This window comes from Alosa sapidissima, chromosome 1 (genome assembly GCF_018492685.1).
Source record: "Alosa sapidissima isolate fAloSap1 chromosome 1, fAloSap1.pri, whole genome shotgun sequence".
Taxonomy (NCBI): Eukaryota; Metazoa; Chordata; class Actinopteri; order Clupeiformes; family Clupeidae; genus Alosa; species Alosa sapidissima.
The window spans coordinates 20055564-20068160 of NC_055957.1; the positions used below are offsets into that span (position 1 = coordinate 20055564).

The 12597-nt window shown below is 45.6% G+C and overlaps 1 protein-coding gene across 16 annotated transcripts in view; it reads left to right on the plus strand.

Annotated features, from left to right (window-relative positions):
• Positions 1–12597, plus strand: part of inpp4b (inositol polyphosphate-4-phosphatase type II B) — a 159889-nt gene that overhangs the window by 73008 nt on the left and 74284 nt on the right. For 15 of the 16 annotated variants that reach the window (XM_042057498.1, XM_042057508.1, XM_042057490.1 and 12 more), the window contains 2 exons: positions 6981–7092; positions 10389–10458. In XM_042057498.1, coding sequence (XP_041913432.1) covers positions 7027–7092; positions 10389–10458 — 136 coding nt within the window. In that variant the 5' untranslated portion in view covers positions 6981–7026. Of the gene's footprint in view, positions 1–2136; positions 2218–6980; positions 7093–10388; positions 10459–12597 lie in introns of those variants that run through there. The other variant, XM_042057596.1, reaches the window with a different exon arrangement.

Below are 12597 nucleotides of genomic sequence, written 5' to 3' on the forward strand. Positions count from 1 at the left end.
CACACACACACACACACACTACCCTTCAACAGCACAATTCTGTTGTGACAAAATACAACCCTAATAAGTATAATATTTCACTGGAGAGGAGCATTGCCCATCGCATTTAAATGAGTTATTTAAAACAGGTTGAAATTATTGCAAGGGGAATCACACCCCCGGATGACATTGATGGTGTCTTGCATGATGTCAAACCCAGCTCAGCTGCTTCAAGACCACTCTTATTATTTTTTCCCGTCATCTACTTCCTGAAATTTTGGTCAATGATACCTGGGACACCGAAACACTGGGGCACATGAAATTTGGTGGGTATGTAGCCCCACTAGACTTTTACGGAAAAATTTAGTTTGGTCCCCGGGGCCCACTGCCCCTCCCCCGCGCTGGGCCCCCCGAAACCCCAAAAATGCAGTTTTTCCTAAATAACTACCTGAACCGTGGCACCGAGGATGAAGAAATTTTTATTATATGTTGGTCTCAAGGGCCCACATCAACCTAGCCCATAATCACTCATTTGTGATTTGCACCCCCCCCCCCCCCCCGGTAAAAAATGAAAATGCAATATCATTATGCTTTAATCGCCCCTCTCTTCAGTTAAGATGTTCAGAACTGCACCAAATTGTATGTGTATGATTAACCTGACATTCTCTGGGGGTATGCCAAGTTTTGTAGAATTTCATTCATGGGGGGTCTAAAAAAATTAAGTTATGTGTACATTTACTGTAGTGACTGTACACTCATTGGCCTGTAGATGGTGGTGCACACATATACACACGCACACACACACACAGGCACGCACATCGGTATCGGCAATTAGAACGGCCGATACATAATTACAAATTCAGTAGGATTAAAGGAAAACCAAATATTCATCATCAATTGGTTGCATTTCCAGTATTGGCGTTAGGTAGTCGTTTGTCCACTAGATGGCGCATCGTTGCAGTGAGACGTCATAGGGAGGGAAAGTGAAAACCAGCGCCCCAAGTGGTTGCATTCCTATCGAAGAGCAGCTCCAATGTTAAGTCCCATAGACCTATTTTTAAAAAAATATTGTGAAGCCAAATCAGCAATGTTATCCACCAAAAATATTTTTCAGTGTCTATACAGTAATAATCTTCTAACTGTGAAAATGTCAGACCCTATTTTGCCTTATTTAAGAAAATCGAAATTGCTCCTTTTGTTTCATAAACAAACTACAAAAGAAGTCACGTGACTTTACCCTTTGATGTTACTCAAGGTAGCATGGTTTGTTTATTAGCCTGGTTAGCATTGACACTTAGCACTTACAGCTAGCTCTTCATGTGAGTAGAAGCTAAACACCAGTTATCCAGACATAAAGGTTATCACCACGCGGTTTACATCACGTTCCGTTATTACAAAAATATGGTAAGCCAGTTAAGCAAATTGCCGTATTGATCAGTTAGAGATTAGGCGCCCAAACATGTGACGTCACATGCAGCTGTAGTTCCTTATCACCATGTTACGACAAAAACTCAAAACAATTCAACTGATCCTAAAAATAAGGTATGACCACTTGAAGCAATAGAGGTGACCCCAGTGCCTAACATATGGAAGGCATTAAATTAAGATCCCAATGTAGCCTGACAAGCCAGACCCACATTAAAATGTAGGGTCTGGGCACTCACCGTTCGCAGTGCTCAGTCCGAGGGGCGGGATAATCAGTTGTGTTTTAAATTCCCTCTGCACGCAATAGGACAGCGGTAGCGCTATGAGTCCCATGCTTTTCCCACCAGCCGCGCTAGTTGGCTAGTTCAAACGTTTGCCAACTTACTAATAAAAGCTTAACTCGTGTCACACTGTTCGCCAACAGCAACATCCATCTTATTTTTCAAGTAGCAGGGAATTCAAGCCAAACCATTGCAACTCTGCCATCAATCATTATGTTAAGACCACCTAACGACTCTATACACGATTTCATTGGCCTGATTAAGTTTCGATTTCAGGAGCTCACAAGCCAACGGAGAGTTGCTAGACTAGCCCTGGCAGCTGCCGCTAGGGGCGCGTCTAGATTTCTAGGCTAATCCCAATGTGCACCGAGATATATTTTTTCTAAAAAAAATCCCATCCACTCCGCTAAACTCTAGGAACGCAAACACTAGATGGCGATGAGATTACTTTCCCTCCCTATTTTGTTGGAAGATAATGTAGGTTGGAAAGACAAGGACAACACTGGCCTACTGCAGAGAACGTCTAATAAGGGTAGGATGATTTCCACATGAAATGTAATTCCCATTTCTTCTTGAAGCCGAAATAAATGTGAGAATGTTTATCGGACATGCTTGGTTTTTACTGCAGGTAGGCTACGTTAATCTTGTAAATTATAACCTAGGAGGTAGGTAAAATAATGTTACCGTTAGCATTGATTGAGTGATGGAGGCCAATTTGATTATTTGTAGAAAACCATGTATGCGGTTATAGGCTACCAAGCAAATTGATAACAGCACTAATATATCTCGACTGTCATCCCATTCTCGTATGACCATAACCTAGGCTATAGCAGGAGCATAGACTGTATATGTCTATGTCTATGAGCAGGAGCTAAGTGAGTTAGCCACAACACGTTCGCTAACGTGATGGTTTTCTAATGGAAAATATATAGGCTATCTGAAAGATAACCTGTCTATGTTGCATCCTAAACACCGGGCTGGGACATTTCTGCTCAAAGTCTCAAAAAGCATCTGAGTCAACGTTAATTCCCAAACACCCACTAGGCTACTTCAATCCTCTATTTTCAAAGGTGATTCAAGTAAGGAAGAGCATGGCTCAAAGTAAAGTAACTAGGACTGAAACATAAATTCGTGAAGTGAATAATTCGTGTCAACTCGCCGCAATGTAGGCCTATAGATTTATTAACGCACCCGTGATGATCTACATCTAAACCAAATGTTTTAGAGCACACGTTGAGAGATGTATCCAGGGCAGGGCTGTACCTACACATATTTGTACATGCTAGGCAACAAAATTCATCTTTCTTCTTTCTGAACTTAATGATCTTCATTCTTTGCAATGGATGATTTAGTACCAACGTTACACCGGTCCGATACAGTTTTGCCTATGGCTAGCCTACGGTGAGACTGAGACGCTTTTTGTTTGTTCGAAGTGTGTGTTTAGGGTGAGAGGGGAGTCGATGTGCTTGATTCCAGCTTGGTAGTTGTAGTCTATGCGATTAAAAAGCATGTGTGTGAAGTATCCAAAGAATGATAACACTTTCTTCATTATGGCTGCTTTAGCCAAAGACCTTCAGCTACTGTAGGCTACAGTGGGTCCCATTTAGAAGTGTCCACTTCATTCGCGCTTTCCGTGATTCACACGGCTGCGTGAAATGTATTACTACAGTACCAGTGTTGGGCAAGTTACTTCAAAAGCGTAATGCATTATTTATTACTTGTTACTGTCATCTCAAAGTAATTTGTTAAATTACAATATTACTGTCTTTAAATTGTAAGGCATTACACTACGTTTACATTACTTTCACCAAAATAACAGGAAATATGGATTTGGTGTTCTCAATAGATCTTCATGTGTTCAATGCAGCACATTACACGGCAGGAGGTGATGTGGTATGACATAATGACTGAGCTAGGCTTAAGGCTAACAAAAGAACAATATAATGGTTGCAGTTATGGCTCATGGGACAATGTAGGCCCCAAAGGCCAAAGGTCACTCACAACTTAATATAGTAAAATATAGCCATAGTGAAATTGTATGTTGACTTTAAATGGTTCTCATCATTGCTGGTTGCCTATCATTCCACTTACAGTGGTGTAAACCTAATGCAAATAGTTTGAGAATAATGGCTACGATCTTTGTCTGTAAAAGCAACATTTTTGTTATTCTCACTGCTTGAAATGAGAAGTATAGCCTAACCATGTTAGATCTGTTGCATGAATGGCAGAGATAACTAAAATTCCCTTTCTACAGTCATCTAAACAAGGCAATCAAATTCCAGGACCAGCATAGATGACTTTTTAATTCTTGGATAATCTTCTCTGGTGCCAATTGAGCATTTCTCAATTTTGGATTAAAAAGCAAAGTAACTTTAGTTACTGAGAATTGTACAGAGTAAAATATTACTGAAATTGTATTGGTAATGCCTTACATTACTGCATTACAGCAAAAAGCAATGCATTACTGTAATTACATTACTTTTTAAATGCATTACTCCCAACACTGATTACTACTGATACTGATATGCAAAACTATTAACCTTTCGCCAAGAGGAGGCAGCTTAAGTCCCTTTGATACTGTTGGTTCCCAAAGGAGATTTTATTTGGGTCGCCAGCATAGCCTAGTGACAATATATGTTGTGTAATAGGCCTAGCATAGGGCCTACCTTATATAGCTTATAGTTTAACACGGTGTTGTCATAACTCCCTCTATGCATTTTTGCATTTAGAATAGCTCTAAAAACGGGGGACGAACGTCGCTGAGGGGGCGCCAGTGCGTGGATATCTTAATCGCAAAATTAAACAATATTTCTATCGGGCACCTACCATGGACTAGGCTGGGTGAACCCAGCCTGATCTGCTGGCTATTTCTTTTTCGATTTCTTAAAAGATTGAGCTTGGTCTGGCGAAAGCCAGACTAACCATGGACCTCACAGTTGCAAAATGCAAGGGAACATGAATCAGCCTATATTTGCACAAACAATAACGGACAGCAGCTCTTCAACTTGGCCTGTTAAAATGTGTATCTAGAGATGCATTTCATGAAGGCCCTTTTGGACATGTCAGTTATTTTTAACTACTGGGTAAAACTGCATTTTGTTTTATGCTACTGGTATTTAATTTGTGCTTTGACAATAAACCTGAATATCATATGAACTATATGACTAAACTTTTGCATACGTTGAAGAAGAAACATTCACAAAAATCCATGACATGACCTCTCTTCTTGATAGCTGTTGAAAACTGCATGGAACTGACAGGGATTGTTTTGTTTAATAATAAATAAATAAATAAATACATTATGCTGCTACCTTCTGCTTTTTCCAAATACAATGTAGCCTACAGGTGTTCTTCTGTCCAGTTGCAATGGATGGACTGTGATGAACTGCCCTACTTATGATTGTTTAGAGATTTTAAAGGTTTTATAACAATGCTATAATTTTTTTGGCATGTGCCACAAATCTATTCACCTTTGCAACGCCAGTAAGCTACTTTCTGTGCGGCCCGCAAACACACATGCCAAACAAGCATACACAAAAGTTTCAAGAGTGGGGGATGGAGTAGAAGATGGAGACATTGATTAATGTGATTTATTTTCGTGGAATGGATGTACAGGGCTGAGCGGTGGTCATATTTTGTACTGCTATGCGGTACATCTAGTTTTTCTGTCAGGCTAACAAAGCTCTCTGATGTACTGTTGTCATAATGGGACCCAGGCCAATTAGATTGGTCAGGGATACGTGTTTGGGTGCGCAATCTGCTGGAATGCCAGCAGCTGCAGCGGCTGTTGCAGGGAGGAGAGTGGGAGGCCCAGGATTCTCCACAGCAGCTCAGCTCAGCTTCAAAGTTAATTTGAGGTCAATCACGAGACTGACTGACAGATTCGGCGCAATCCTCTAGCAGTGCTGACTCCTGCTCTGTGCTTGATTTGCTGCCGTTGAACCTGTGCCGGCCGGGGCTAATGTTAATCAGGCTGAGACATTCCTACTCACACACTCGCGCACACACGTACACACACACACACACACACACACTCACTCTCTCCCTTTCTCACACACACACACACACACACAGACACACATACGCACACACACTTTGAGACAAAACTGCTCATCTATTTTCACATACATCCAGTCAAGCATACACATACTGTATGTTAACACAGTAGTTTCAGACCAAAAAGTAAATAGGAGTAGCATAAGTGGAGAAGAAGCCCTTGTACCCAGTACCCTGAGCTGAAGGACAGCCTAGATAAAGGTAAAGAGACAGCAGAAGGTCTCTCCTACACAGCGCGCGTCTGAGAGTGCAGCTACTGCCCTTTGTGCCACCTGTACTCTCAAAGACGGGGGTCAATTACGCTACGCAGACAACAGATCTCTCACGGCAGGGGTTGCCATGAGGTCAAATGACAAGGGGGTGTGAACGGTATGACGTGATGTGTGGCAAACTGGTGTCCTATTACCTTGCTGTACATAGGCTATAAAATATGATGCATAGCACCAATCGAACAGGCTTCTGGTGAAGACCCATCAGTGGGGAGTCAGGGGGGGGGGGTCATTTCATGTGGTGGAGCCCCCTACAGGTGGGAAGGGTATGGGACAGGGTTGCTAAATGAATGGAGTGCAGGGATGCGGTGTGGTTCCTTGTGTCTGATGTGAGGATTCAAACCCGTTAGAGTGTCGGGAAAGCAAGGAGACATGGAGAGACAGGAGAGGCGGATGAAGGCCTCCACTCCACGTCTCTTTCTTCTCCCTTCCCCCGTCCTGTCATGGTGTTTTCCCTCAGCTGTGAGTCCACAAACACGAATGCAGACTCCAACCCCACACCCCATAATTATCCCATTCCAGAGGGGACAGATATAATTTAAGGCAGATCACTCACAGTAATTGGGGCGGTGTTTGCTTGATGCTCAGGGATAATTTTTCTTCATTTGAGTCGGCTTGCCTCTGTGTCATGGATTTCCCATCACTGGCAATGATGAGCGGAGAGATGGGAGTGCTAATAAGAAAACTGTGCACCTTGCTCTCGCCAAAGATGTCTGTGCTGCCGCTGTGTCAATGAGACTGTAATCGCCAACTGAACCAATCACTCTCTCCTCTTTCTTTCTCTCTCTCTCTCTCTCTCTCTCTCTCTCTCTCTCTCTCTCTTCCCTTTCCTCTCACCTTTCTCCCTCACCCATACTTTCCTGTGTGGACTGTATTAAATGACCTCTGGAGGATGGGTGTTTCTCATCCTGTGCTCCGATCCATTCACCATAGATCATTTACCTTTGGCTCTCTCTCTCTCTCCTCGCAGGTCATCCGATGACTTGGCAGCCGTTGGCACTGTAGTGGTCAGCCGGATGAAGATGGGGGAGATTGAGGATGGAGAAGCAGACCACATCACGGCCGATATCCAGGGCCAGAAGGTAGACGTTTCTGCCACCTCATCTCTCTTGGACTCTAGCCTGTCATCTTTAGCATTCTCTCTCTTAATCTCTTTTTTGTCCCTGTCCACTCTCTACTCTACGTCTCCCTCTCTCTCTCTCCCTCCTCCTACTCCTCCTCCTCCTCGTCTTCCCCTCCTGCCCCCAAGTGGGCGGCCATGGTAATGCTACGCTTTCTTCACAGATTCAATTACGTCTGTCAGTGCGCACTGTGGGCTCTCCCAGCTGCTCTTGCTTGCACTAATGCTGCAGGGATTAGCCTGTCAGCACTGGAAAGGCCCAATGAGATTCAGCCACTTCCCCAAAGCCCATAGAGACAGCAGGCGCCTGGTCTGTGTGTGTGTGTGTGTGTGCGTGTGTGATTATGTGTCTGTGTGTGTACCATGAGTGTTTAGTGGCTGTAATTCATGTGTAACACTTGCACTCACCCGTACACTGTCGTGCTACTCTGAAGTTTTTATTGTCAGTGGTGCGGCTGTTCAGAGGGGCTGTGTTGTGTGTTGCTAAGCAATAATCCGGATTGCGCACGGAATGTATTAAACAAGAGGAAGAGGAGGGACATCCAAGATCCCCAAGCCCCTTAGTGTTATTGCCTGATGCAACCGACCATCTGCACTGGGAGGACCTTTGTTACGGGTGCTGCGTCTATGTGTGCGCTGCCCCTCGGGCCGTGCTGATCCTGGTGAGAAGTGTGAAGCTGCACCTGACGAAGGGAGCGAGAGCAGGTGAGCGTCGCAGGCTAGTCCTCCAGCGAACAAACGAGGGATGACGGATGACAGATGTGAGCTGGAGGAGAGCCGCTCGCCGCTCCCCCCTCTCCTCAGCGCCCGCGCCCGGCGCTGCGCTCGCCTCTTCGCCATGGGCTGCATCAACGCCAAGAACAGAGTCGTACGTACTGCTGCCTCTCTACTCTTGGCTGCTAGTGGGTTCTGTTCAACGTACAGGCTTTACTTTACATTAATACACAGGATTAGATGTTAAAATCCCAGATCAGATTGACACAGATCAGATAACAGCTAGGTGTCCTCTTTCTCTCATTCACTTCCTCTCCTCTATGAGTGCTGTTTCAGATACTCAACTTACTTGTGCCCATGAAAAAGTCATATCTAGCTCAGCAATAGCTGTAAGTAGTGACATACAGTAGCTGTATGCTTATGTACCTTTTTCACTGTCTGTGCCTTTACGTATGCATGCAAACATGGCAAACCACAAACAAGTGGGATTCATGTATGCATATGCAGCTCTGTGTGCGTGTGTGTGCGTGTGCGTGTGTGTGCGTGTGCGTGTGCGTGTGCGTGTGCGTGCGTGTGTGTGTGTGTGTGCGTGTGTGCGTGCGTGTGTGTGTGTGTGTGTGCATGCGTGTGTGCGTGTGTGTGTGTGTGTGTGTGCGTGTGCGTCTGCGTGCGTGCGTGTGCGTGTGCGTGTGCGTGTGCGTGTGCGTGTGTGTGTGTGTGTGTGTGTGTGTGTGTGTGTGTGTGTGCGTGCGTGCGTGCGTGCGTGCGTGCGTGCGTGCGTGCGTGCGTGCGTGCGTGTGCGCGTGCGCGTCTGCGTGCGTGCGTGCGTGCACGTGTGCGTCTGCGTGCGTGCGTGCGTGTGTGTGTGCGTGCGCGTGTGTGTGTGTGTGCGTGCGTGTATGGAGTATATTAGTTGTGAATCGGGCTGCGTCTCCCTGATGAGCTGCGTGTCCCGCTCGCCGTCCCGTCTCATTGAGCAGCTGATGACACTGACACCGCCAAGCCAGCACAGAGAGGCTCGGCCATGCCCAGCGACGCTCAGCTCTACTCAGCCAGAGCTACGGGCATCACCGGCACGGCACGCCACGCCACGGCACATCATAGCAGCGCACAGTGCCGCTCACTGCCCCAGCTCTCCTGAGCTCCACAGCGCTGAGTGCCATCCTTTCAGCGCCAAGCCAGCCCTGAGACCGGGGAGTTAGTCGATCTATTTCGCACGCAGCGGAGGGGCTGCCATCCGAGGCCCCGCTGTTGATTTGATCTTACCGAACATGAACTGGGATCACCCCTTGTCTTGCTTTGAGAGTAGGGATTACTGGGACTCTCATATTCCCACTCCCCTTAACCCAAGCTGACGACCCAATGTGGGATTTCTCCTGCTCTATTTTCATTTTTTATTTTTTTTTGGTTCAAAGTGGCCATGAGATGCCCTGCGTTTTTGTAAAGATAAATCTGGCTCTGAATTTTGAGCTTCGGAGATGTGAGGTACTTTTTGCCATGGTTTTTTTAACAGCTGAACTGTGTTTTTTTAACAGCTGAACTGGCTGAAGACAGCAGAGCATGATCAAACATCTCTCATACCTGCTTGAAATTCTGAGTCAGGATCACTGCCTTTGACTGATACACATCTCTCCCCTACGAAACCTGCATATATAACCATCTCTCTAAGCTGAACCCAGATCACTAATGAACTGGTGAACTGATACAATGTGAAGGCTGTCTACCTCGCTCCCTGTATAGTAGAAACTGACCCAGGGACAGCTGATATGATGTGAAGGCTCCAGTTCCAGTGTAGCCCTCAGGCTGCAGTTCTCAGAGGGGTTATGGGTTGCCGGGAATGCAGGTGTGGATGATGGACGGTTCACCGCTCACTTGGGCTAGTCAGGAGAGATGAAGGAGAGGAGAGGAAGAAGCGCATGAATGTGAGTGAGAGACAACAATAAAGGTTGCAAAATGACAGACGGGAAACCACAACGAAAAAGGCAACGAAAAAATAAAAATAAAAGAGATGTAGACTCTCGTCATAGACAAATAGGATGTAAGATCAAGAGACACGGATGGATGCAGTAGATAAAAACCCCATGACGGTGGTTTGGCGCACACTTAGCCTTCACAGCCACAGTAACCGCATCTCCCTCTCCTCTCGCTTCCCACCCTCACCTCTCCTCTGTGCCCCTTAAAGCTGAGCCATTATTCTGCCTTGTGTTCTGTAGAAGGCCATCCAGGACATAATGTGGGTTCATTGCAACACAAGAGACATAATGCTGCCTTGTTTGTGTGTTGTTGGAATATGACAGGCTGGCATAAGGGCTTTTGTCACTGCACTTAAAATGCCACATGAAATATCCTTGGTGGCAGGGTGTGACATTATCCTTCCTGGCAGGTGTTCTCTGCTCACGGCACAGTCAGCTACATTTCAAAGAACACAGAGTTGGAGAGATTGTATGGTTTTGGCAAGGAGTAATTGTAAAGCAGTCTTTTTTGCTTTTGCATTTAACATTTTAACTCTCTCTCTCTCTCTTTCTTTCTCTCTCTTTTTCACAGTGTGCACTGGTGTGTGAGTCTCTGCACGGAACAACAAATGACAAAGATTACGGTCCCCGGATGAGTGCTTGTAAGTTTGCAAGACTTGTTCTCATTACACCTCCAATGTTACCCCTGCCCTTTTGTTTCTATGGTTACCTTGTCATTAGGCGGAGCAAAGTCGGAGCTAAAGTCTTGATTTAAGGGCGAATGAAAGAATGTTTATTTCCACCCTCAGGTTTTTTGGAGACACTTTCAGTAATTTCAAACGTACAACCTCTTGTAATTACAGCAATTCACAGATCACAGAGTTTTTGTTTGACTCATAAAGAGATTTCGATATTTCGAAAATTGGGCCTTTGTTCTGTAGCTCCTGGGATCTGAGGCTTGCTGTCTAGAGTGTGGGCATGACCAAAAGTATTGTGGAATTGTGACTGCCTGACCATGATAATTCAAACTGTAGTAATCAGCATTACCAGTGCTTTTCATCTCATTAATATATTTGTCCTCCTCTGTACACTATTGTACGCATGGCCTAGATGCACTTGCTGAAATATGAGGACAAGTGTGAAAACAAACATGTGGTAGCTGTTTAAGTCTGCCATATTCATTTGAAGAGCAAACCCCCTTTGTGAACATTGTGCTGCTGTGTAGGACATTACATTACATTTAGCAGACACTTCTTGACCAAAGTGACTTACATGTGTCAGCTATATTACAAGGGATCACATTGTCCCCGGAGCAACTTGGGGTTAAGTGCCTTGCTCAAGGGCACAACGGTGGAAGCTGGGAATTTAACCTTTAAGGCTACTGCACGCTAGCCCAGCTCCTTAACCACTACACTACCACCGCCCCCATACACACGTCCTGAGGCTGGCCCCTTGAGAGCAGCTGGGGTCCAGCAATCCTCGAGTCTGAGGATTGGCAGTGGTGGCGGTCGGCTCCGCCAATGTGTCACATTAAGCTCAGGTGCTCGTGCCGGTTTCAGTCTGACCCCTATTATGCTGCCGCACTCCCAGGGCACCATCAGAACGCAAGGAAAACAGTCAGTAGTAGTAGGGAAAAGTCAATAGTTTGAAATGAAAATTCCAAGGCCATTTTTAAATAGCATGGACAACATCTGAAACCCTTTGTGGTCACAATATATAAGCATTGAATATAGGGAGAGAAATCGAAGCATGCAGGCAAATCCCTGTAACGCAACAGAGCTCTATTTTATATCTTTGATCTTCACCAGCAGTTTTTGGAGCCGTTAAGGGCAGGGGGTCTCCTCAATTTCCCCTCATATTTCCATTCTGATAGATCTGTGCAGATAACGAGGCATGTATATGTTTGCTGCTGTGGAACTCCACACTTTTTCATGCACTTTTTCTCTTTTGTTTGTGTGTGTGTGTGTGTGTATGTGTGTGTGTGTGTGTGTGTGTGTGTGTGTGTGTGTGTGTGTATGTGTGTGTGTGTGTGTGTGTGTGTGTGTGTGTGTGTGTGTGTGTGTGTGTGTGTGTGTGTGTGCGTGCGCGCGCGCGCGTGTGCATATGTGTGTGAGAGAGAGAGAGAGTTGCCCTTGACCAACTTTTTCAAGAAGGAGATTTAAAAGTCTCAGAGGGCCCAGGCAGTTAATTAAAGTTCATATAAAATGGTGATTACAAGCAGGGTTCCTGCGGTAAGCGTACTGTAGCATGGCAGCTCTGAGTGCGTGGGGAGGCGGATGCTCCATCAAAAGGCCACACTGCCGGGAGGCGCCCCCTCAGAGCAGCACTCATGCCCAGACTGGCCCCCGGCTCCCACCTCCTGGACCCTGTGGTGGGGCTCTTGGATGCTGGACTGGCGGCCCTCTCTCATCCTTCCCTCCTTTCTTCTTCTCTCAGAGTCTCCTCTCTGCTCTGTCATGTCTGCCAACGGAAGCTTGGCAGAACAAGTCGTCAATATCCTTGTGCCAGTTATGCCACAACCCCCAACCCCCCACACACACACACACCTCAAAAAAGACATCAGTACACAGTGATCACCAGAGAGAGAGAAAGTATGTTACAGAAATGGAGGGTATGGGAAGAAGAAGTGAGAACAAAAGAGCAAGAAATGGAAAAAGCTAGATGAGTTCTCAAAACAGAGAGTAGCTAACACTTTTTCTCCACAGCTTTGTCTACCACCAGCTGTGTTCTTATTCTTCTTGAGAGCAGTGGAGTGTGTGTGTGTGTGTGATTTCTCCTTGTTTGTATGTTTGTATTTGAAG